Source organism: Hemitrygon akajei, chromosome 18 (assembly GCF_048418815.1).
Source record: "Hemitrygon akajei chromosome 18, sHemAka1.3, whole genome shotgun sequence".
In the NCBI taxonomy this organism is placed as follows: Eukaryota; Metazoa; Chordata; class Chondrichthyes; order Myliobatiformes; family Dasyatidae; genus Hemitrygon; species Hemitrygon akajei.
The window spans coordinates 551628-579107 of NC_133141.1; the positions used below are offsets into that span (position 1 = coordinate 551628).

Consider the following 27480-nt stretch of genomic DNA (forward strand, 5'->3'; position numbering starts at 1 on the left):
TCCCACTGCAGGATATCTTGGATGCGATCTGAAACATCCCGGACCCTGGCACCTGGGAGGCAAACTACCATCCGAGTTTCTTTCCTGCGTCCACAGAATCGCCTGTCTGACCCCCTAACTATAGAGTCCCCTATCACTACTGCCTTCCTCTTCCCTTCCCTACCCTTCTGAGCCACAGGGCCGGACTCTGTGCCAGAGGCACGGCCACTGCTGCTTCCCCCAGGTAGGCTGTCCCCCCCCAACAGTACTCAAACAGGAGTAGTTATTGTCAAGGGGTACAGCCACAGGGGTACTCTCTAGTACCTGACTCTTCCCCTTCCCCCTCCTAACTGTGACCCACCTGAATGTCTCCCATGGCCCTGGTGTGACCACCTGCCCACAACTCGTCTATGACCTCCTCGCTCTCCCTAACCAGGCAAAGGTCATTGAGCTGTATCTCCAGTTCCCTAACTCGGTCCCTCACGAGCTGCAGCTCGACACACCGGGTGCAGATATGGCCGACTGGGAGGCTGGGCGACTCCAGAACCGCCCCCACATCTAACACCGAGCACAGAAAACTGGCCTCACACACATAATTCCTACCTCGCCTCGTCCCATTACTGCCTAAGCCCGTTGAGTCAAAGCCCTACCACTCTGCTGTCTCTAAATCCGCTGCCCGCTCCGAAAAATCAGCAGTTCACTCGCAGCCTTCTTGCTCTGAATTAAAAACCGTTGAAGAGTCCTTGCCTTTTTAAACCTTTCACGCTCTACTGGCTGACGTCACACGCCTGCGCAGTCTCGCCTCTCTTTAACCCGAGTAGTAAAAAAACTCCCTTTGCTCCAAAAAATCAGCAGTTCACTCACAGCCTTCTTGCTCTTTGCTGTAAATAAAAACAATGCTGAAAATACTCAACAGGTCAGGCAACACCTGTGGAGAAAGAAACACTGTTTGAGGCCACAAGTTTCTCATGAAAAGTGGAAAAATTTAGATCATTTTTAAGTTGCAGTGATGAGAGAGATGTGGAAAGAAGAAAGGGAATGCATGAAGTCCAAAAGTCTAAATGACAGAAAAGGTTATGGTGCAGTCTTGTCAATCACAAATGATCTGTCTGGAAGAGATGTAAACAGGAGATGAATGGAAACCGAAGGAAAAGGGAAAATGGAGAAATATTGGAACTGTAGGATAATATGCTGTGATTCACATTTGTTTTCCCTTAGTTTCTGCAGTGTTCAGGGCTTGTTGCTACCGCAGATAATGTTAGTGGTACTAAGTAGCTCAGTGCCTCTCACTTGTATTGACCCTTGTCTGTAGAGCAAATAATCCCATACTATTGCTTTTATACCCCCTGAGTTGTTAACTCTGAAGTCTCCATAAGACCATACGACATTGGAGCAGATTTAGGCCATTCAGTCCATCGAGTCTGCTCCGCCAATCCATCATGGCTGATCCCATATCCCACTCAACCCAACACACCTGCCATATCCTTTGATGCCCTGGCCAATCAGAAAACAATAAACTTCTGCCTTAAATATACGCACGGATTTGGCCTTCACTGCAGTCTGTGACAGCGTTCCACAGATTTACTATCTGGCTGAAAACATTGTTCTATACCTCTGTTCTAAAGGGTCTCCCTTCAATTTTGAGACTGTGCCCTCTAGTTCTGGATACCTTCACCATTACAAACATCCTCTCCACATCTACCCTACCTAGTCCTTTCAATATTTGGTAGGTTTCAATGGCATCCCCTGCATTCTTCTAAATTCCAGTAACTACAGGCCCAAAGCTGCCAAGTGCTCATATTAACCCCTTCATTCCCAGAATCATCCTCGTGAACTTCCTCTGGACTCTCCAATGACAACACATCCTTTCTGAGATAAGGGGCCCAAAACTGTTGCCAACACTCCCAAATGTGCCTGACTAGTGTCTTATAAAGGCTCAGAATTATCTCCTTGCTTTTCTATTCCCCTTGAAATAAATGCCAACATTGCATTTGCTTTCTTTACCACAGACTCAACCTATAAATTAACCTTCAGGGAGTCTTGCACGAGGACTCCTAAGTCACTCTGCACCTCTGATGTTTGAACCTGCCCCCCCACCCCATTTAGATAATAGGCTGCACTATTGTTCGTTTTACCAAAATGCATTATCATACATTTCCCAGCACTGTATTCCATCTGCCACTATTTTTACCCATTCTTCCAATTTGTCTAAGTCCTGCTGCAATCACATTGCTTCCTCAGCTCCACCTACCCCTCCGCCTATCTTCGTATCATCTGCAGACTTTGCCACAAAGCCATCAATTCCATTATCTAAATCCTTGACAAGCAATGTGAAAAGCAGTGGTCTCAATACTGACCCCTGAGGAACATCACTAGTCACTGGCAGCCAACCAGAAAAGGCCCCCTTTATTCCCACTCGCTGCCTCCTGCCTGTTAGCCATTCCTCTGTCCATGCCAGTATATTTCCTGTAACGCCATAGGATTTTGTCTTGTTCAGCAGCCTCGTGTGTGGCGCCTTATCAAATACCTTCTGAAAATCCAAGTCAATGACATCCACTGCCTCTCCTTTGTCCACCCTGCTTGTTATTTCTTCAAAGAACTCTAATAGATTTGTCAGGCAAGATTTCCCTTCACAGAAACCATGCTGACTTTGACTGACTGCATCACCTCATCCTTAATAATTGACTCCAACACTGTCCCGACCACTGAGGTGAGGCTAACTGACCTATAATTTCCTTTCTTTTGCCTTCATCCCTTCTTAAGAGTGGCGTGACATTTGCAATCTTCCAGTCCTCTGGGACCGTGCCAGAATCAAATGATTCTTGAAAGATCTTGACCAATGCATCCGTTACCTCTTCAGCAACTTCTCTCAGGAGTCTGGAATATAGTACATCTGGCCCAGAAGTCTTACCCACCTTAAGACCTTTGAGTTTGCCTGGCACTTTTTCCTTTGCAATAGCAATGGCACTCACTCCTGCTCCCTAACACTCACGGACCTCTGGCACACTGTTGGTCTCTTCCACAGTGAAGACTGATACAAAGTACCCGTTAAGTACATCTGCCATTTCTTCGTCTCCCATTACTAACTCACCAGCATCATTTTCCAGTTTTCTAATATCAACTCTCACTTCCCTTTTACTCTTTATATAACTGAAAAAACTTCTGGCATCCTGCTTTATATTATTGTCTAGTCAGCCTTCATATTTCACCTTTTCCCTTTTTGTAGCTTTTTTATTCTCTTGGCATTCTAAATGATGTTGAAGATCTTAAGGATCTTTGGAGTAACACTTGTGCACACAAGTGAAGAGTATTTTCTTTTTCTGATTTGCAAAGTCAGGTTACTACAACTCATTGCAGGATGTCAAGTCAATGACTTTTCCTTGCAGTTACTTTTGAAACTGGTGTACCTTATGTACCTGATCAATGGTGACCCCTCAAGATGTTAACTATGGTTACTTTGCTGGTATTGTTCACCAAGAGTGGGTGACCAGATTTTGTACTGTAGAAGTTAGAAATTCCCCGATACTTATTGGTGCAATTTACTCATATGGATCTAGCTGCATATGGTTGTCATTTAAAGGATTTTGAGCAATTTATTATTTTGTAAGTTTTCATTTATTTCTTCCAATACTGGTAATCAGCCAACTGAGTTTGTCTTGCTTTTTGTTACAGGGCATAACTGTTGGCTGAATGTTTACTGAAGCAGTTTAACTCTCAAGCTAGTTCTAGAGTGCAGACCTTCAATTATTCAGAACCGTCCACAGACTTGGCTCTTAAAATGTAATAAAAGGCCAGAATATTTCTCACATTTATCAGTCTTGTATATACTGGGTTTTTTTGGGGCAGGTTGTGTATAAAACTATCCTTGTACTTTTTTTCAGGATGAAGATTCATTAAAAATCATTTGCAAAGAAATAATTCAAAAGTGGTGTGAGATCACAAACAATATCACACAAGAGAAAAGTATTGAAGGTAAAATTCAGGATATCTACGATGTCGAATAATTGCTGTTTTATTTGCATATTTTAAATGCATGAAGCTAATTAACTGGGTGAGTATGTTTCATAACTATGCAGTATGTTATTCCCATACACCACTGTTGTGAAGTTAATGAAGCTCATTTGCTGCTCTTTGGGATTCTAACTATTAAAGTTTAATATCTAACTGGACTCCTTTTATCTCTTTTTAAGATGAAGTACACACCATAGCAAGTATGATTGAGAAACAAGCCCAGATTGTTGTGAAACAAAAAGGTGTTTCAGAAGCAGAGAAACCTACGAAAGCTGCCGTTCTTGCACAGTATGCAAATATAACCGATGAAGAGGAATATCCTTTCTCGTATTGCTTTCACAGAGAGAAGAATTAAAATAACTTCAGTTGAATAATTTTATATTCACTGATTTTAAAACTTAGCCTTGCTCCTTTTCTGTTTTTCTCCTTCCAGCAAAAATGAAAAAGCTGGCAGATGAGGGTGAGGTATGTAGGGCTTTTGTGTGTAGCATCATGGTTTAAAGGGTTCATTTTATTAGCAACTTTTGAGATTGTACATGGCGTATCAGTGGCGTCAACAGAGCTCTACGAACTAAATAAAGGTACAGCAGGGTTAAGCGGAGCGGCCATGGTCGGGAGTAGGCCAGTGGCGAGAGTAGAAGGGACAGGCTTTGGCTCAAAAGAGGCTTTGGTTCGGAATAGGCGTCAGCTCTGTGTAAAGCACCTGTTAAGGTTTCATTTTTGTTTTTTTCCCTCTCTTACTGTACCATTTAAATGGCTGTGGTGTGCTTTTCAAGCCAGATGTTGGAGAACTGGGAGACCCAGAGTCTCCCAGTGAACTACATCTACATGAAGTGCATCCGGCTGCGGCTCCTTGAAGACCGTGTTAGGGAGCTGGAACAGCAACTGAATGACCTTGGGCTTGTATGGGAGAGTGAGGAGATCATCGATCAGAGTTACAAGGAGGTAGTCACCCCAAAGTTGCAGGAGGTGAGAAGCTGGGTGACTGTCAGTTAGAGCAGCGCACCACTGTGACCATTCTCCTCAATAATAAATATATTGTTTCGGATACTGTTGTGGGGTATGACCTCACGGGACAATGCCACGGCAACCGGGCTACAGGCACTGAGCATGGGTCCGTGGTGAAGAAGGGAGCAATAGTGACAGGGGACTCGATAGTGAAGGGAACAGACAGAAGATTCTGTGGACGTGAACGGGACACCCAAATGGTATGTTGCCTCCCGGGTGCCAGGATCAGGGACATCTCAGATCGTGTCCACAATATTTTGGAGAGGGAGAGAGAGCAACCAGATATCTTGGTACATATTGGTACCAATAACATAGAAAGAAAAAGCAAAGAGGTGCTGAAAAGAGAATTTAGAGAACTAGGTAGAAAGCTGAGAAGCAGGACCTCCCGGGTAGTAATTTCTAGCTTGCTGCCTGCGCCATGCACCAGTGAGGGTAGAAACAGGCCAGCAATATTGTGCGTTTCTGGGAAAAATGAGGAAGGTGCAGGACATGTGTATTCCAAAAATGAAGAAACACTCAAATTTGTAAAATAGTACAACCGTGGCTGACAAGGGAAGTCAAAGCTAATGTAAAAACAAAGGAAAGGGCATACAACAAAGAAAAAATTAATGGGAAGATAGAGGATTGGGAAGTTTTTTAAAACCTACAGAGAGCAACTAAAAAAGTCGTTAGAAGGGCAAAGATGGAATATGAAAGCAAGCTAGCAAAGAATATCAAAGTGGATAGCAGAAGTTTTTTCAAGTATGTTAAAAATAAAAGAGAAATGAGAGTGGATATAGGACCACTAGAAAATGAGGCAGGAGAAATAATAACAGAGGACAAGCAGATGGCGGATGAACTAAATGAGTGTTTTGTGTCAGTTTTCACTGTGGAAGACACTAGCAGTATTCCTGATGTTGTAGTGTGTGAAGGAAGAGAAGTGAGTGCAGTTACTATTACAAGGGAGAAGGTGCTCAAAAAGCTGAAAGACCTAAAGCTACATAAGTCACCTGGACCAGATGAACTGCACCCTGGAGTTCTGAAAGAGGTAGTGTTAGAGATTGTGGAGGCATTAGAAATTATCTTTAAACAATCATTGGACTCTGGCATGTTTCCAGAGGACTGGAAAGTTGCAAACGTTACTCCACTCTTATGTGAAAGGAGGAAGGCAGCAGAAAGGAAATTATAGACCAGTTAATCTGACCTCAATGGTGGGAAGATGTTAGAGTCAATTGTTAAGGATGGGGTGATGGAGTACTTGGTGACACAAGGCAAGATAATACAAAGTCAGCATGGTTTCCTTCAGGGAAAATCCTGCTTGACAAACCTGTTGAAATTCTTTGAGGAGACCGCAAAGGAAGTAATCTCGGGATTACTGCCTGTGCCACGGGACAGTGAGTATAGGAATAGAATGAGGTGGAGGATAAATGTGTGGCTGAGGGATTGGAGCAGGGGGCAGGGATTCAGATTTCTGCATCTTTGGGACCTCTTTTAGGGTAGGTGTGACCTGTACAAAAAGGACGGGTTGCACTTGAATCCCAGGAGGACCAATATCCTGGTTGGGGAGGTTTGCAAAGGCTATTGGGGAGAGTTTAAACTAGAATTACTGGGGGTGTTGGAACTGAACTGAAGTGATGGGAGGAAAGGGAGATTGGCTCACAAATAGAGAAAGTTTGTAAGTGCAAGAGGGAGAATAGGCAGGTGATAGAGAAGGGATACACTCAGACCGATGGTTTGAGATGTGTCTATTTTAATGCAAGGAGTATTATGAAGAAAGCGGATGAGCTTAGAGCGTGGATCAGCTCTTGGAGCTATGATGTGGCCATTACAGAGACTTGGATGGTGCATGGGCAGGAATAGCTACTTCAAGTGCCAGGCTTTAGATGTTTCAGAAAGGACAGGGAGGGAGGCAAAAGAGGTGGGGGCGTGGCACTGCTGATCAGAGATAGTGTCATGGCTGCAGAAAAGGAGGAAGTCATGGAGGGGTTGTCTACAGAGTGTCTGGGTGAAAGTTAGGAATAGGAAGGGGTCAATAAATCTACTGGGTGTTTTTTATAAACCACCCAATAGTAACAGGGACATCGAGGATCAGATAGGGAGACAAATTCTGCAAAGATGTAATAATAACAGGGTTGTTCAGGTGGGAAATTTTAATTTCCCAAATATTGATTGGCATCTCCCTCGAGTGAAGGGTTTAGATAGGGTAGAGTTTGTTAGATGTGTTCAGGAGGATTCGTGACACAATATGTAGATAAGCCTACAAGGGGAGAGGCTGTACTTGATCTGGTATTGGGAAATGAACCTGATCAGGTGTCAGATCTCTCAGTGGGAGAGTATTTTGGAGATAGACTTCTGATCACTATCTCCTTTACCATAGCATTGGAGAGGGATAGGAACAGACAAGTTAGGGAAATGTTTAATTGGAGTAAGGGGAAATACGAGGCTATCAGACAGAAACTTGGAAGCATAAATTGGAAACAGATGTTCTCAGGGAAATGTACAGAAGAAATGTGGCAAATGTTCAGGGGATATTTGCGTGGGGTTCTGCATAGGTACATTCCAATGAGACAGGGAAAGGGTGGTAGGGTACAGGGACCGTGGTGTACAAAGGCTGTTGTAAATCTAGTCAAGAAGAAAAGGAGAGCTTACGAAAGGTTCAAAAACTAGGTAATGATAGAGATCTAGAAGATTATAAGGCTGGCAGGAAAGAGCTTAAGAATGAAATTAGGAGAGCCAGAAGGGGCCATGAGAAGGCCTTGGCAGACAGGATTAAGGAAAACCCCAAGGCGTTCTACAAGTATGTGAAGAGCAAGACGTGAGAGAATAGGACCAATCAAGTGTGACAGTGGGAAAGTGTGTATGGAACCGGAGGAGATAGCAGAGGTACTTAATGAGTACTTTGCTTCAGTATTCACTACGGAAAAGATCTTGGCGATTGTAGGGATGATTTGCAGCGGACTGAAACGCTTGAGGATTTAGATATTAAGAAAGAGGATGTGCTGGAGCTTTTGGAAAGCATCAAGTTGGATAAGTCATCGGGACCGGATGAGATGTACCCCAGGCTACTGTGGGAAGCGAGGGAGGAGATTGCTGAGCCTCTGGCAATGATCTTTGCATCATCAGTGAGGACGGGTGAGGTTCCGGAGGATTGGAGGGTTGCAGATGTTGTTCCCTTATTGAAGAATGGAGTAGAGATAGCCCAGGAAATTCAGTGGTTGGTAAGTTGATGGAGAAGATCCTGAGAGGCAGGATTTGTGAACATTTGAAGAGGTATAATATGTTCAGGAGTAGTCAGCATAGCTTTGTCAAAGGCAGGTCGTGCCTTACGAGCCTGATTGAATTTTTTGAAGATGTGACTAAACACATTGATGAAGGAAGAGCGGTAGGTGTAGCATATATGGATTTCAGCAAGGCATTTGATAAGGTACCCCATGCAAGGCTTATTGAGAAAGTAAGGAGGCATGGGGACATTGCTTTGTGGATCCAGAACTGGCTTGTCCACACAATGCAAAGAGTGGTTGTAGACGGGTCATATTCTGCATGGAGGTCAGTCACCAGTGGTGTGCCTCAGGGATCTGTTATGGGACCCCTACTCTTTGTGATTTTTATAAATGACCTGGATGAGGAAGTGGAGGGATGGGTTAGTAAATTTGCCGATGACACAAAGGTTGGGAGTGTTGTGGATAGTGTGGAAGGCTGTCAGAGGTTACAGCAGGACATTGATAGGATGCAAAACTAGCCTGAGAAGTGGCAGATGGAGTTCAACCCAGATAAATGTGAGGTGGTTCACTTTGTGGGCCGAAGGGCCTGTATTGTGCTGTTGGTTTTCTATATTCTATGTTTCTAGATTACAAGTACGATAGATAAAGGGGATGCAGTGGATGTTGTATATTTGGACTTTCAAAAGGCCTTTGACAGGGTGCCACACATGAGGCTGCTTACCACGTTAAGAGCCCAAGGTATTACAGGAAAGTTACTAACATGGTTAGAGCATTGGCTGATTGGTAGGAGGCAGCGAGTGGGAATAAAAGGATCCTTTTCTGGTTGGCTGTCAGTGTCTGGTGGTATTCTGCAGGGATCGGTGTTGGGACCACTTCTTTTTATGCTGTATATAAATGATTTAGATGATGGATGATATGATATACTTGTACATGCACTTGTGAGCAGATGATTAAAGTTGGTGCGCATGCGCCGTTTTTATCTGAAATATCTGTCTCGAAATATGGTGGCAGCAGTGGTGCTTGGAAAATTGCTTTTTTCAACCCCCCATTCCCCGGCACGGGCCGTGACAGTCAACCATGGACTGATAGACGGATGGAAGACATACAGACAGACAGGTGTGCAAGGCATGTGGCATTCGAAATCACTTTGCAAAGGTAAGCAAGCAGAAGCCGTGCATGGTGTGGAAACACAAAGCGATGACTAAACCGACAGTGACAGCAGCACTGAGTTTATCGACAATGTCATAATGGTGGTCGGCAGTTTAAAAACAAGGGATGACGTATTCGCACAGATGCTCATCAATGGAAAGCCAATAGACTTCCAAGTCGACAGTGGGGCGAGAATTAACATTTTACATAGAAACAGTGAAAGCTGACACACTACAAATGTTGAAAAGCGTAATCATCAGCAGATGGCCGAGTGAACGTGATGCACTACCATAGCAATTCACACTTTACTATAGCTATAGGGATGAGCTCACAGTCCAAGGAGGCTTAATCTTCAAAGGTGAGTGTGTTATCATACCGCAAAGTGGGCGAAAGCAAATGAAGGAAAGAATTCATTCATCACACTTGGGCGTAGAAGGATGCCTCAGACGCGCACGCGGTAGAGGCAGGTTCGGTATTGTCATTTAAAGTAAAATTGGATAGGTATATGGACAGGAAAGGAATGGAGTGTTATGGACTGAGTGCGGGTCAGTGGGACTAGGTGAGAGTAAGCGTTCGGCACGGACTAGAAGGACCAAGATGGCCTGTTTCCGTGCTGTAATTGTTATATGGTTATATGGTATTGAAATGGAGCGATTGATTGGATTTGTCAACTACCTGAGCCGTTTTCTACCAAGTCTCTCAAGATACCCTTGAGCCAATAAGAGAGCTGACAGAGCCAGATGTAGCATGGAAGTGGTCAGCTGAGCAGCAAAACGCTCCCTCTAAGATCAAGTGGATGGTATCCGAAGCACTGATGTTAGCATGCTACAATTCTAAAGAAGAGCTAATCATCCAATGTGACGCCAGCAACAAAGGCCTAGGGGAAGCACTCCTCCAGAATGGGCGTCCGATTGCATATCCAAGCAGAGCGCTAATAGACACGGAAACGCAATCGAAAAGGAAATGCTCACAATCGTTTTCACACTTGAGCGTTTTCATCAATACACTTTTGGCCACTTCACAAGAGCACTCTGCGATCACAAGCCGCACGAAATGGTAGTTAAGAAGCCGTTGGTGAAGGCACCAAAGAGCCTACAGGGAATGCTTCTTCGCCTGCAGAGCTATGATTTCGACATCACCTACTGTCAAGGAAAGCTCATGCACCTCGCGGATATGCTATCGCGAGCAGTCAGCGATAATCCAGGCCAGGAGAACAGCTTCGGTGAAGTCAACTTCCTGTCGCACCTGCCAATCCGTGATGAGCATCTAGAGCAGATTTGCATAGAAACAGCGAAAGATGACACACTACAGATGTTGAAATGTGTAATCATCAGCGGATGGCTGAGTGAACGTGACACGCTACCAGAGCAACTCACACCTTACTATAGCCATGATTGAATGGCGGACAAACTTGATGGACCAGATGGCCTAATTCTGCTCCTATGTCTTATGGTCTTAGTTGTCTTCTCCAGATAGTCATAAAATATAGGAACCATGGAAGTAGTTGAAAGAAAGACATCAATTCCCCCCCCCCCCCACACACAAAAAGAAAAAGTAACAAAAACTCGGAAACCCCAAACCTGCCCCCACCCCTCCCTCCATAAATCTCAGAATTTCAATGACATCTCTTGAGAACATTGGGACCCAGCTTCCCATCTGAGGGAAGCTACATGAACCAGTGGCCCCAATAAGAACTGCTTGCTCTCCTCTGCGTTTGCCTAGATGTTTCAATCTTCCTGGACGCTTTAATCGATGTGAAATGTAGTCGGTCATGGCCCCTCGTCTCATCTCTGAGCTTCTCCTCGTGGTAGCTCGTGCTCACATTTCTCTGCTGGAGTTTTCTTGGGGATGGCCAAGCGCTAGCTCACTCAATTGAGCTACAGTCTGTAAGTCACAGGCTCCAACAGTTTTAAAAACAAAATTAAGATGAAAAGAATAAGTAGAAGATGTAGATAAACTGAAATGGTTGACTATCTCGAAGGTGTCGTCCAAAGAATCATTCGCTGGCACCATCGTGACCGGTTGGTGGAGATCGTGGAAAGTGAAAATTTGACAGCATAAATTTAGGAAATTTTGATTTTCTTTTGAAACAGAATGGAACAGTGAACCTGCTGTTCTAATAAAAGGTGCATAATTAACAATATTTCTTCAATATTACAAGTTTTCCTGCAGGTATAGGCTGCTATTCTGTTTAAAAATTCCTGAAAGTCACCAGGGCCCCTGTACCTGCTCTCCCTTCAGACTGGCAGGCACTCTTTAAACTTACCCCAGATCACTAAGAAATTAATTATGATGCTGTATAACATGTTGAAAATATTAAACTGAAATTGTTGGGGTACTAATAGGAATAATGTTCAATAGTTCAGGAAATCTATGTGCCTGGCACCACCAAAATTCTGATTGTCCTGAATTACTGGAGTTTCACTATATGTAAACATGTTTTTGACCATTTGTGAAACAAAACAGCACAATTAATTGATGTGCCAGATATTCTAGTTTGAAGAAAGTGTGTGCTATAAAGTGTTATTTAAAAACAAAGTTTTTGTATTTTTAAAAAGGAGTGACTAGACTGGAAGACTGATTTTTGACCTGCTCTTTTACAATTCTTTAAAGCATATTTTTAGGCCTTCAGTTTTTAGACCAACTTGTCTGCTTTTTAATTTTACACTGTACCTCTGGAAATAAATGAACCCCAGAAGTTTTTTTTTGTTTTTAATTTTGTTACTATAGGTTTGTTTTATTCAGTGATCTGGGAACTTGCAGATCAGTTAGATCTATTTACAGCTTTCAAGGAATATGTGTTCTTGTTTCTGCCAAAACGTTTCAGTTATGTTGAATTGAAATGTTGTTGCAAGCTAATTCTGCTGATCTTTCTTCCCGTATTTTGCCATCTTGTTTCTCAGTAGCAATTACACTTCTACATTCTTACTTGACTGCAGTGGTGAAATTGTACTTCTGATTCCCAAATACAATTCAAAAGAATTCCACACAAGAACATTTATGGAATATTACTATCATTTGCCAATCTGCAGTGGCCATTAACCAACTCAATTTGAATTTAATTGCCATTCACCACACATAAATGCTTGTGAATATAGCCAAACACAACAGCATTTCTGTGGGGTCAAGGTGCTAAAACACATTAACAACAGGTACATACAAGACCACATTCATAGAATAAAAGAGTCCCAATGCGCGCCCTCCCCACTCCCTCAATGACACTGTGGCTTGATGCCCAGCCCACACACATACAGATCTTTGTGGGTGGAATTAAGAAACTGCAAATAGTAGCCAAGATGAGGGGTTGAGATTGCAAAGGGAGCTGGAAAAGGCATGTAATATGGGTTATGACACAATTATAATGGTAGACTTCAACATGCAAGGGAATTGAGAAAATCAGGTTGGTGTTGGATCACAGGAGAAGGAATCTGTTGAATGCTTATGAGATAGCTTTTTAGAGCAACTTGTGCTTGAGCCGACGAGGGGAGAGGCTGTCCTAGATTGGGTGTTGTGTGATAACCCAGATCTTATTAGGGAACTTAATGTAAAGGAACCTTTAGGAGAGAGTGATCATAATATGATTGAACTCATACTGCAATTTGAGAGAGAAAAGCATAAGTTAAATGTATCAGTATCACAATGGAATAAAGGGAATTACAGAAGCATGAGAGAGGAGCTTGCCCAGGTGGACTGGAGGAGGATACTGGTGGGGATGACAGCAGAGCAGAGAAGGCTGAAGTTTCTGGGAATAGTTCACGAGGCGCAGGATAGATATGACCCACAGAGGGAGAAGTTCTCAAATGGCAGGGGTAGGGATCTATGGATCACAAAAGAAGTTAAGGATTGCATAAAAGCCAAGGAAAGGGCATATAAGGTAGCAAAGGTGAGTGGGAGGTTGGATGATTGGAAAGCTTTTAAAATCCACCAATCAGCAACTAAAAATACTGTAAGAAGGGAAAGGATGCAATATGAGGGGAAACTATCTAATAATATAAAGCAGGATACCAAAAGTTTTTTTTTTCGGTTGTATAAAGAGTAAAAGGGAGATGAGAGTTGATATTGGACCACTGGAAAATGATGCTGGTGAGTTAGTAATGGGTGACAAAGAAATGGCAGATGTACTTAATAGGTACTTTGTATCTGTCGTCACTGTGGAAGACACTAGCAGTGTGCCAGAGGTCCGTGAGTGTCAGGGAGCAGGAGTGAGTGCCGTTGCTATTACAAAGGGAAAAGTGCTAGGCAAATTGAAAGATCTTAAGGTGGGTAATTCACCTGGACCAGATGGACTATATCCCAGAGTCCTGAGAGAGGTTTCTGAAGAGATAACAGATGAATTGGTCATGATCTTTCAAGAATCACTTGATTCCAGCAAGGTCCCAGAGGACTGGGAGATTGCAAATGTCACTCCACTGTTTAAGAAGGGAGGAAGGTAGTTAAGCCTAACCACGGGCTTCTGCTTGCTTACCTTTGTCTATTTTTGAGGATGAGGTTTTGGAGTACTTGGAGACTAATGATAAAATATATCAAAGTCAGCACTCTGTAAAGGGAAATCTTGCCTGACAAATCTGTTGGAGTTCTTATGGTCTAAGTAACAAGCAGGATGGACAAAGGAGAGGCAGTGGATGTCATTTACTTGGATTTTCAGAAGGCATTTGACAAGGTACCACACACAAGTTTGCTTAACAAGATAAAATCTTACGGTGTTACAGGAAAGATACCGGCATGGATAGAGGAATGGCTGACAGGCAGGAGGCAGTGAGTGGGGAAAAAAGGGGCCTTTTCTGGTTGGCTGCCGGTGACTAGTGGTGTTCCTCGGGTCAGTATTGGGACCACAATTTTTCACACTGTCAATGATTTAGATAATGGAATTGATGGCTTTGTGGCAAAGTTTTCAGATGATACGAAGATGGGTGGACGGGTAGGTAGTGCTGAGGAAGCAATGCGATTGCAGCAGGACTTAGACAAACTGGAAGAATGGGTAAAAATAGTGACAGATGGAATACAGTGCTGGGAAATGTATGATAATGCATTTTGGTAAAAGGAACAGTAGTGCAGACTATTACCTAAATGGTGAGAAGGTTCAAACATCAGAGGTGCAGAGGGATTTAGGAGTCCACATGCAAGACTCCCAGAAGGTTAATTACAGGTTGAGTCTGTGGTAAAGAAGGTAAATGCAATGTTGGCATTTATTTCAAGGGGAATAGAATATACAAACAAGGAGATAATGCTGAGCCTTTATAAGACACTAGTCAGGATGCATTTGGAGTATCGTCAACAGGGAGCTGGGGGCTCTCACTGAAACCTACCGAATGTTGAAAGGACGAGATAAGGAGGATGTGGAGAGGATGTTTCCTGTGGTGGAGAGTATCCAGAACTAGAGAACACAGCACCTGAGGGGTGATCTTTTAGAACAGAGGTAAAGAGGTGCAGTCGGCCCTCCTTTTCCGAGGATTCCGCATTCAACCAACCACGGATCGGGAAAACCCGGAAGTTGAGCATTATTTGCTTCATGTCTCGTTCATTCGCTACTTGTGTTGTGACCGAGAGGAAGGCGGCATCAGTGTTCCCAGAACAGCTATGATGGTTGCGTTTGTACTGAACATGTACAGACTTTTTTCCTTGTCATTATTCCCTAAACAATACAGAATAACAACTATTTACATAGTATTTACATTGTATTAGGTATTATAATTAATACCTATTAGGTATTATAATTAGGTATTATAATTAATATTAATTATTATAATTAATCTAGAGATGATTTAAAGTATACGGGAGGATGTGCATAGGTTATATGCAAATACTACACCATTTTATCTAAGGGACTTGAGCATCTGCATTTTTTGGTATCTGTGGGGAGTCCCGGAACCAATCCCCCGTGGATAAGGAGGGCCGAATGTATTCTTTTAGCTAGAGAGTAGTGAATCCATGGTACGTTACAGGAGCATCAAAACTAAAACCACAAGGCTACTAAACAGCTTCCTCCCACAGGCAGTCAGACTGCTAAATAGCTGCTCTACCTGAATCTGCTTTGGACACTTTTAACTTGCACTGGACACTTATAACTTGTTTTTAACTGACATGTGGCTGTTGTGTTTTACTATTTATTGTTATGTTTATTATTGAGTGTTGCATTTGTTATGTTATGATTGCACTGCTCCTGGGAAACGCTGTCTCATTCTGCCCTGCAGAGCTGATGTATGGTTAGAATGACAATAAAGTTTTTGAATCTTGTATCTTGAATGCTCTGCCACAGACTGTGGTGGAGGCCAGGTCCGTGGGTATATTTCAGGCAGAAGTTGATCGTTTCTGATCAATCAGGGCATCAAAGAATACGGTAAGGCAGGTATGGGATTGAGTGGGATCTGGGATCAGCCCTAGTGGGGCAGACCTGATGGGCTAAATGGCCTAATTCTGCTCCTGTGTCTTATGGTCTTAAAGTCAACAAACAGTAAATTACAATGACGCAGGATATGCATATATATAGTCCAGACCACCTCAGCCCACCAATATCATCTGTCAACCTGCTCTGTGACACCGGGGCTTTGAGGCCCAGTCCTTGCATACACAAGCACATATAGAATATTAGTAAAAATATAACGATGCAAAAATGCATGTACATAGTCCAGACATCCCAGCCCACCGAGATCATCTCTCACCCAGCCCTGGCACCTTGCATGTACAGGCACATATAGAATATTAGTAAAAACCAAACCGGACAAATATATATGCATATAGTCCAAACCCCTCAGTTCATATAAAATCTTTAGTCGACCACAACTGCACTGCGCTGCCCCTGGTAGAGCGCGACTTGAGTGCCTCTGCCCAGTGGTTGAAAAGCAGCTTGAGGTCCGAGTCCATTGAGTTCTACCAAAAAATCCGCAGTAGACTGAAACAGAACTCATCTTTTTCTGTGCAAAACCCTGGGAGGGCAGTGTTGACTCTGTTCTGGATGCCACACCCCATCGCCCCCAGTGAAGCACAACAGCTTTGTTTCCTCACTCCGGCAGCTGCAAACAGGCAACACCATGGTTTCATGTCTAGTCCTCACTATGACTGAGTCCACAGATATCTGCTGCCATCTGCCCCTGCTGTCATCCAATGAATCAGCGAACCGAACTTGCAACGTACCAAATTAACAATGTACAAAGGGGTCTTGTGATCATGATGGCCATTCACTATTTGATTGTAAGCCTCCATCGACTCAGGTTGCACAGCTCCTTCATTATCTCCGCCAGCGAGCAACTTGCTGATGGTGCAAGCCTACAGTCCTTTAAGTTGTTAATGTATGCTGGATCTTGCGATCATTAGAAGTAAGCTTAAGTAGAACGGCATCACCTTTTTGTTGTCGCGTAGAAGCTGCTGTGACCAGTCATACTGCCATCTTGCCAGAAGCTCTCTTTTGTAGTCAGTTTGCTTTTCATTTTAATAGGATTTTGCTGATTCTACACATTCTGACTGGTCATGGCTCTCTGCAGTATTTATCAAAGGCTTATTTGAAATCTAAATGTGTTGTATACCTTTTATTGCCTTGATCTAACCTTTGTGAATGTGAAAGAATTCAGTAATGTTGGTCAACCTTGACTATTTTGGAATCCATGCTGGTTACATAGTTTTAGATTCTAAAGTTTTTGAATCTTTTTGTCACAATTATTTTTCCAAATACTGGTTTGAACATTTTTGATTTTTAATCCACTGAGATTTTTCTATCTCCCTTTTTATATTTGGAATTATATTAGTTGTCTGAATCTTCTGAAAAATTCCCTTTTCTAGTAACTTTTAAATGTCTGTAACATTAGGACAGCTGTCACTTCCTTCCAACAATGAGTTGCGCAGTATTTATATAGATTAATTGTAGAGTAATATCTCCATACAGTTTTGAAATTGGGGTGCAGCTACAAATGTAGAGTAAGCAAACTTGGGAAAGTTAGTTATGGTAGATGCTCACTTGTTCCAGTGACAACATTATACTTTTCAACACGTACAACACGCTGGAGGAACTCAGCAGGTCAGGCAGCATCCGTGGAAACGAACAGTCAACGTTTCGGGCCGAGACGCTTCGTCAGGACATGTGTGTTAACATTCATCCTTTTGTTCTGTTATGAGTTAATAGTGATATGCTAATATATATTGCAGGACTCTTGTAATTTTGTTGGTCAGTGCATCAAAATAGTTTTGAAAACTTTATGTGTAGCAGTATTTTTTTTAGTTTTTATCATCTTAATAAGATCACATACAGTAGTAAAGCACAGTACTGTATTCCAGCAATCCATAAGGTTGAAGTTCGAAGTAGAATTTTATGAAACTAAGTAAACCTAGCCATAAAACTCAGCCACTCAACCAAACAATTCAAACAGTCACTGAAGTGTGATACGTCTGCATCAATCATTTTTTGTTTAGCTAAATTCTACCTAACTTTTTGTTGACAAAATTGAATTAATATTGATCTAACTAACATCCTGTGTATCATTTGATTGTAGTATATTGTCCAGGAGTAATTTGTCTGCAAGCTAATTCATTTAGTCACTTTGTGTGATCTATTTCATTTCTTTCAATGAACATATTGAATTTGTTTTCTCCTTGCAAATTATGCATGTAACATCTTGGAGCTCAAAGAGTAGGAGTGGATCCAATCAGTCTTATTGTAAATGCCCTTTGCATTCAATTGTTGTGTTATATCTGAAATGACTTACCAAACAATTGCTAGAAAGCACCAGTTTCTCCTATTTTACTTTTCGCATCTTAAACATTTAATTTCTTTAACTGAAACACTGAAGATGAAGAGGGACATGGAGGAAATGGATCATTTAATTTTGATAGTGATAAGTGTATCCTTTTTCTAACATATTAATTTTGGTGTATGATTTCTTAAGGTAATTTAATTATAATAAATATTTTGTGATTGTAACATTTCAAGATACTGCAGTTATGCTGTTTATGATAAATTTGTTGCATGACTTCAGATTTCTGTGGAGCATTTTAAGGATATTTTTATTGCTTTTATTTACTTTTTTGTGATTTTTGTCAAGAGTGTCAGTTTAAAATAGTTTTCATTTTAAGTTGAAATTGAGGATCAGAAGGGGAGTGGAAGTGAGCTTCAACAGTAATCTCAGCAAAACTATTTACATTTTCATTTTTTAAAAATTGTGTCCATGTAATTATTAATTATAGGCCATTCTAGAACATATAACCAAAAGAACTGGAAACAGGAGTAGACCACCTAGGCCCAAAGCCAGCCCTACCATTCAATACATTCATGGCTAATTTATGCCAGCTTCAACTCCTCTTCTGTGACAATTACCCATAACTCTCAAATGCTTGATCTATCAAATAAAGAGTGAGTTGCTGTTTGAAGTAGTGAGTGAGAGAGCGACATCTTGTGCAGGACGGGAGTCATTTGAAAACCAGAGGTCTCGTCTGGAGTGAGTATCTGTTTGAAGTAGTGAGAGAATGACATCTTGCAGGGCGTGAACTATTTGAAAACTGCAGGTCTCGTCAGGAGTGTGCCTTATCTGAGAAAGGATGTGCAAGCAGAGCAGCTATTGTTGACAGGGTGAGTGTTGGGAGTAGTCAGGCCTTGGCTCAACAGGCTTGGGCAAAAACAGGTGGAGGGTCTAAGTAAGTTTCCAGTAAGTTTCTTTTTTTGTTAGTACATAGCTAGTGGGAATGGATCCAGAGTTAGCAGTGTAATCCTTGTGTGACATGTGGGAACATTCAGAAACCTCCAGTTTCCCTGATGACATCATCTGCATGAAGTGCACTGAACTGCTGCTCTTTAGAGACCATGTCAAGGAACTGGAGCTGCAGCTCAATGACCTTTGGGAGAGTGAGGAGATGAGGAGCTACAGGGAGGTAGTCCCTCTAAGTTGCAGGAGGTGGTTACCAGCGTGACTGTCAAGAGAGCAAAAGGGAATCGACAGCCAGTGCAGAGTACTCCTTGTGCCGTTTCCCTCAATAATAACTATGCCTTTTTGGATACAGTTGGGGTGGGGGGGAGATGACATACTAGGAAGAAGACGGAGTGAGTAGGTCTCTGACGCTAGTGAGTCAGGCTGGGTGGCTCGGAAGGGAAGGTGGGGAGAAAAGAACTGCAGTAGTGATGAGGGATTCCACAGTTAGGGGAGCACTCGGGAGATTCTGTGGGTGCAATAGAGACACCCAAATGGTATGTTGCCTCCCAGGTGCTAGGGGCAGGGATGTTTTGGTTTAGGTCCACAGCATTCTGAAAGAGAAGGGTGAACAGCTGGAAGTGATGGTAAATATTGGTAACAGTGATATGAGTAGGAAGTGAGAGGAGGACTTGAATAGAGAATAAAGGGAGTTAGGTAGACCCCCAGGGCAGGACTTCCGGGGGAGTCATCTCTGGATAGCTCCCTGTGCCATGCACCAGTGAGGGTAAGAATATGATAGTTTGGTGGATGAATGCATGGCTGAAATACTGGTGCAGGGGGCAGGATTGCAGATTTCTGAATCATTGGGATCTCTTCTATAGAAGCTATAGGCAGGTAGTCACTCCGGGGCCTGGGGAGACAGATAAGTAGATTAAACTCAGGAGAGGGAAGGGCAAGAAGCAGATGCTAGAGAATATCCCTATTAACAATAACTACTCCTGTTTGAGTACTGTTGGGGTGGGCCGGCCTACCTGGGGGAAGCAACAGTGGTTGCGCCTCTGACACAGAGTTTGACCCTGTGGCTCAGAAGGGTAGGGAAAGGAAGAGGAAGGCAGTAGTGATAGAGGACTCTATAGTTAGGGGGTCAGACAAGCAATTCTGTGGATGCAGGGAAGAAACGTGGATGGTAGCTTGCCTCCCAGGTGCCAGGGTCCAGGATGTTTCTGATCACGTCTATGATATCTTGAAGTGGGAAGGAACACAGCCAGAGGTCATAGTACGTATTGGTACCAACGACATAGGTAGGAAAAGAGAGGAGGTCTTGAAGCAGTCTGCAGGGATTTAGGAAGGAAGTTAAGAAGCAGGACCTCAAAGGTAGTAATCTTGGGATTACTGCCTGTACCACGTGACAGTGAGAATAGAACATAGAATAGTACAGCACATTACAGGCTCTTCGGCCCATAATGTTGTGCCGACCCTCAAACCCTGCCTCCCATATAACCCCCCACTTTAAATTCCTCCATATACCTGTCTAGTAGTCTCTTAAATTTCACTAGTGTATCTGCCTCCACCACTGACTCAGGCAGTGCATTCCACGCACCAACCACTCTGAGTGAAAAACCTTCCTCTAATATCCCCCTTGAACTTCCCTCCCCTTACCTTAAAGCCATGTCCTCTTGTACTGAGCAGTGGTGCCCTGGGGAAGAGGTGCTGGCTGTCCACTCTGTCTATTCCTCTTAATATTTTGTATACCTCTATCATGTCTCCTCTCATCCTCCTTCTCTCCAAAGAGTAAAGCCCTAGCTCCCTTAATCTCTGATCATAATCCATACTCTCTAAACCAGGCAGCATCCTGGTAAATCTCCTCTGTACCCTTTCCAATGCTTCCACATCCTTCCTATAGTGAGGCGACCAGAACTGGACACAGTACTCCAAGTGTGGCCTAACCAGAGTTTTATAAAGCTGCATCATTACATCGCGTCTCTTAAACTCTGTCCCTCGACTTATGAAAGCTAACACCCCATAAGCTTTCTTAACTACCCTATCTACCTGTGAGGCAACTTTCAGGGATCTGTGGACATGTACCCCCAAATCCCTCTGCTCCTCCACACTACCAAGTATCCTGCCATTTACTTTGTACTCTGCCTTGGAATTTGTCCTTCCAAAGTGTACCACCTCACATTTCTCCGGGTTGAACTCCATCTGCCACTGCATAGGAATAGAATGAGGTGGAGGATAAATGCGTGGCTGAGGGATTGGAGCAGGGGGCAAGGTTTCAGATTTCTGGTTCATTGGGATCTCTTTTGGGGCAGGTGTGACCTGTACAAAAAGGACGGATTGCACTTGAATCTGAGGGGGACCAATATCCTGGCGGGGAGGTGTGCAAAGGCCATTGGGGAGAGTTTAAACCAGAATTGCTGGTGTGGTGGCAACCGAACTGAAGTGATGGAGGAAGAGGCAGTTGCCTCACAAATAGAGAAAGATTGGAGACTGCGAAAGGGAGGATAGGCAGGGGATAGAGAAGGGATGCACTCAGACCGATGGTTTGAGATGTTTCTATTTTAATGCAAAGAGTATTATGAACAAAGCGGGTGAGCTCAGTGCGTGGATCAGTACTTGGAGCTATGATATTGTGGCCATTACAGCGACTTGGATGGCTCAGGGGCAGGAATGGTTACTTCAAGTGCCAGGCTTTAAGTGTTTCAGAAAGGACAGGGAGGGGAGCAAAAGAGTCGGGGGTGTGGCACTGTTGATCAGAGACAGTGTCACGGCTGCAGAAAAGGAGGAAGTAAGTCATGGAGGGGTTGTCTACAGAATCTCTGTGAGTGCAAGTTAGGAATCGGAAGGGGTCAATAACTCTATTGCGTGTTTTTTATAGACCACCCACTAGTAACAGGGACATCGAAGAGCACATAGGGAAACAGTTTAAACATAGAAACATAGAAAACATACAGCACAATAAAGGCCCTTTGGCCCACAAATCTGTGCTGAACATGTCCCTACCTTAGAATTACCTAGGCTTTACCCATAGCCCTTTATTTTTCAAAGCTCCATGCAGCCATCCAGGAGTCTCTTAAAGGACCCTATCGTTTCCGCCTCCACCATCGTTGCTGGTAGCCCATTCCACGCACTCAACACTCTCTGTAAAAATACTCACCCCTGACATCTCTTATGTACCTACTTCCAAGCACCTTAAAACTGTGCCCTCTCGTGCTCACTATTTCAGCCCTGGGGAAAAGCCTCTGACTATCTACAGGATCAATGCCTCTCATTATTTTGTACACCTCTATCATATCACCTCTCATCTTCCGTCGCTCCAAGGAGAAAAGGCTGAGTTCACTCAACCTGTTCTCATAAGGCATGCTCCCCAATCCAGGCAATATCCTTGTAAATCTCCTCTGCACCCTTTCTATGGTTTCCACATCCTTTCTATAGTGAGGCGACCGGAATTGAGCACAGTACTCCAATTGGGGTCTGAAGAGAGGCCTATATAGCTGCAATATTACCTCTCGGCTCTTAAGCTCAATCCCACGATTGCTGAAGGCCAATGCACTGTATGTCTTCTTAACCACAGAGTCAACCTGCGTAACAGCTTTGAGTGTCCTATCGACTCGGCCCCCAAGATCCCTCTGATCCTCCACACTGCCAAGAGTCTTACCATTAATACTATATTCTGTCATCATATTTGACCTACCAAAATGAACCACCTCACACTTATCTGGGTTGAACTCTCAGCCCAGTTTTGCATTCTATCGATGTCCCGTTCTAACCTCTGACAGCCCTCCACACAATCCACAACACCTCCAACCTTTGTGTCATCAACAAAATTACAAACCCATCCCTCCACTTCCTCATCCAGGTCATTTATAAAAATCACAAAGAGTAGGGGTCCCAGAACAGATCCCTGAGGCACACCACTGGTCACCAACCTCCATGCAGAATATGACCCGTCTATAACCACTCTTTCTTTGCCTTCTGTGGGCAAGCCAGTTCTGGATCCACAAAGCAATGTCCCCTTGGATCCCATGCCTCCTTTCTTTCTCAGTAAGCCTTGCATGGGGTACCTTGTCAAATGTCTTGCTGAAATCCATATACACTACATCTACTGCTCTACCTTTATCAATGTGTTTAGTCACATCCTCAAAAAATTCAATCAGGCACATAAGACATGACCTGCCCTTGACAAAGCCATGCTGACTATTCCTAATCATACCTCTCCAGATGTACATAAATCCTGCCTCTCAGGATTTTCTCCATTGACTTACCACTGAAGTAAAACTCACTAGCCTGTAATTTCCTGGGCTATCTCTACTCCCTTTCTTGAATAATGGAACAAATCCGCAACCTTCCAGTCCTCCGGAACCGGATGCAAAGATCATTGCCAGAGGCTCTGCAATCTCCTCCCTTGCTTCCCACAGTAGCCTGGAGTACATACCGTCCAATCCCGGTGACTTATCAAACTTGATGCTTTCCAAAAGCTCCAGCACATCCCCTTTCTTAATATCTACGTTCTCAAGCTTTTCAGTCCACTGCCAGTCATCCCGACAATCGCCAAAATCCTTCTCCGTAGTGAATATTGAAGCAAAGTATTCATTAAGTACCTCCGCTATTTCCTCCGGTTTCATACTTTTCCATTGTCACACTTGCATGGTCCTATTCTCTTGCTCTTCACATGCTTGTAGAATGCTTTGGGGTTTTCCTCATCCTGTCCGCCAAGGCCTCATGGCCCCTTCTGGCTCTCATTGGAAAGTACCTATGCAGAACCCCACGCAAATACCCCTTGAACATTTGCCACATTTCTTCTGTACGTTTCCCTGAACAACAACTGTTTCCAATTTATGCTTCCTGTCTGATAGCCTCATATTTCCCCTTAGTCCAATTAAACGTTTCCATAGCTTCTCTGTTGCTAGCCTTCTCCAATGCCTTGTTAAAGAAGGAATTATGATCACTATCTCCAAAATGCTCTCCCACTGAAAAAAAAACACCCAGTAGAATTATTGACCTCTTCCTATTCCTAAGTTTCACCCAGAGACTCCATAGACAACCCCTCCATGACTTCCTTCTTTTCTGCAGCCGTGACACTATCTCTGATCAACAGTGCCACACCCCCACCTCTTTTGCCTCCCTCCCTATCCTTTCTGAAACATCTAAAGTCTGTCACTTGAAATAGCCATTCCTGTCCCTGCATCATCTGAGTCTCTGTAATGGCCACAACATCATAGCTCCAAGTACTGATCCACGCTCTAAGTTCATCCGCTTTATTCATGATACTCCTCGTATTAAAATAGACACATCTCAAACCATTGGAATGAGCGCGTCCCTTCTCTATCACCTGCCTATCCTTCCTCTCACACTGCAAAGGAGTAGTAATAACAGGGTTGTTGTGGTAGGAGATTGTAATTTCCCAATATTGATTGGCTTCCCCCTAGAGTGAGGGGTTTAGATGGGATGGAGATTGTTTGATGTATTCAGGAACGTTTCTTGACACAATATGTAGATAAGCCTTCAAGGGGAGAGGCAGTACTTGATCTGGTATTGGTAAATGAACATGGTCAGGTGTCAGGTCTCTCAGTTGGAGAGCATTTTGGAGATAGAATTGTGATCACTATCTCCTTTACCATACTTCAATATTCACTATGGAAAAGGATCTTAGTGATTGTAGTGATGACTTGCAGCAGACTGAAAACCTTGAGCATGTGGATATTAAGAAAGAGGATGTCCTGGAGCCTTTGGGAAACATCAAGTTGGGTAAGTTACCGGGACTGGATGAAATGTACCCCAGGCTACTGTGGGAGGCGAGGAAGGAGATTTCTGAGCCTCTGGCGATGATCTTTGCATCGTCAATGGGGACAGGAGAGGTTCCGGAGGATTGGAGGGTTGCAGATGTTGTTCCCTTATTCAAGAAAGGGAGTAGAGATAGCCCAGGAAATTATAGACCAGTGAGTCTTACCTCGGTGGTTGGTAAGTTGATGGAGAAGATCCTGAGAGGCAGGATTTATGAACATTTGGATAAGTATAATATGATAAGGAGTAGTCAGCATGGCTTTGTAAAGGGAAGGTTGTGCCTTACGAGCCCGATTGAATTTTTTGAAGATGTGACTAAACACATTGATGAAGGAAGAGCAGTAGATGTAGTGTATATGGATTTCAGCAAGGCATTTGATAAGGTACCCCATGCAAGGCTTATTGAGAAAGTAAGGAGGCATGAGATCCAAGGGGACATTGCTTTGTGGATCCAGAACTGGCTTGCCCACAGAAGGCAGAGTGGTTGTAGACAGGTCATACAGTCAGCCCTCCTCATCCGCGAATTCAACCAACCACGAATCAAGAAAACCCGGAAGTGCTCTTCCAGCACTTTTTGTTCGAGCATGTAGAGACTTTTTTTCTTGTCATTATTCCCTAAACAATGCAGTATAACAACTATTTTACATAGCATTTACATTGTATTAGGTATTATAAGTAATCTAGAGATAATTTAAAGTATACGGGAGGATGTGCATGGGTTATTGTGGATCGGGATCGAAAAATATCTGAAGTTCTCTTACTAAGTAAGTCGGAACAAGTACATCCAGTATTATTTAGCGTCAGTTAGTCAAACGTTTGTCTTAGTATATATTTTACCTTTCTATGCATATAAAGCACTTAAGAATGTATGTTTCACCACCGGGCTTGGGAACAGAAGTTCCCGAGTTCAATCCAGTGGCAGACCGCTTCCGAGTGCGCTCTCCATCCGTGCCGGGTTGATGTGGAGGATCAAAAACCCAAAACCCAATAATTAAACCACTGCGTTACGTAGTAATAACTGTAGCTTTCATCAGGGCAGAGCCTTTCTCACTTTATCCTTTAAAATTGTTCAGATCGTTGACCGACGTAGCCTAACGCTTTTCCAATCACTGATGGTGTTTCGCTTCTTTCCAATCGCTTTATTATTTCCACTTTATTTTCAATCGTGATCATTTTCATGAACAGAAACACTGCGGATTCAGAGCTTTGCCGCTGGGTCCTAATGTCCACAGCACTGAGACAGGTTAAATAATGTCTGGGGTTCCGCTGGGTCCAAAGGTCCACCCCATTGAGACAGGTTGAATAAGGGACTTGAGCATCCGCATTTTTTGGTATTCGCGAGGGGTCCCGGAACCAATCCCTCGCGGATAAGGAGGGCCAACTGTATTCTGCATGGAGGTCAGTCACCAGTGGAGTGCCTCAGGGATCTGTTCTGGGACCCTTACTCTTTGTGATTTTTATAAATGACCTGGATGAGGAAGTGGAGGGATGGGTTAGTAAATTTGCCGATGACACAAAGGTTGGGAGTGTTGTGGATAGTGTGGAGGGCTGTCAGAGGTTACAGCGGGACATTGATAGGATGCAAACCTAGACAGAGAAGTGGCAGATGGAGTGCAACCCAGATAAGTGTGAGGTGGTTCATTTTGGTAGGTCAAATATAACGGCAGAATATAGCATTAATGGTAAGACTCTTGGCAGTGTGGAGGAGTAGAGAGATCTTGGGGTCCAAGACCACAGGACACCCAAAGCTGCTACACAGGTTGACTCTGTGGTTAAGAAGGCATACAGTGCATTTGCCTTCATCAATCATGGGACTGAGTTTAAGAGCTGAGAGGTAATGTTGCAGCTATATAGGACCCTGGTCACACCCCAATTGGAGTAGTGTGCTCAGTTCTGGTGGCCTCACTACAGGAAGGACGTGGAAACCATAGAAAGTGTGCAGAGGAGATTTACAAGGATGTTGCCTGGATTGGGGAGCATACCTTATGAGAATAGGCTGAGTGAACTCGGCCTTTTCTCCTTGGATTGACGGAGGATGAGAGGTGACCTGATAGAGGTGTACAAGATAATGAGAGGCATTGATTGTGTGGATAGTCAGAGGCATTTTCCCAGGGCTGAAATGGCTAGCACAAGAGGGCATAGTTTTAAAGTGCTTGGAAGTAGGTACAGTAGAGATGTCGGTTAAGTTTTTTACGCAGAGAGTGGTGAGTGCGTGGAATGGGCTGCCGGTGGAAAGGGTCTTTCAAAATATTCCTGGATGGCTACATGGAGCTTAGAAAAATAGAGGACTATGGGTAAGCTTAGGTAATTCTAAGGTAAGTACATGTTCGGAATTGCTTTGTGGGCCGAAGGGCTTGTATTGTGCTGTAGGTTTTCTATGTTCCATATTCTGGGGAAGGTATGACCCTGTCCTTTCTGTAAGGTTACACCGGAACCCTTGGGAGACTAATATTTTTGTGGTCAGGTTTGCGAGAGCTATTGGGGTCCGATTAAACTAACTTGGCAAGAGGATGGGAACTGCAGTGATAAAGTGAGGATGGGGTGGCTGGTATACAAGTGTGTAACAAGACTGAGGAAGGACAGGCAAATGACAGGGCAAAATTACAGTTAGTGGAATGAGTTGCAGTGTAACAGGGACAAAATTGAAAAGGGTGAATGCAGGACTTGAGGTGTTATATTTCAAAGCAAGCAGTGTACAGAATAAGGCAGATGACCTTGTAACATGAGTTGGAGATTGG

General features: G+C 43.4%; 1 protein-coding gene across 1 annotated transcript in view; it reads left to right on the forward strand.

Annotated features, from left to right (window-relative positions):
• Positions 1–27480, forward strand: part of LOC140741597 (coiled-coil domain-containing protein 43-like) — a 94534-nt gene that overhangs the window by 57438 nt on the left and 9616 nt on the right. Inside the window, exons 2-4 of the mRNA XM_073071899.1 lie at positions 3861–3951; positions 4170–4305; positions 18120–18175. Of these exons, the coding sequence (XP_072928000.1) occupies positions 3861–3951; positions 4170–4305; positions 18120–18175 (283 nt within the window). The remainder of the gene's footprint in view (positions 1–3860; positions 3952–4169; positions 4306–18119; positions 18176–27480) is intronic.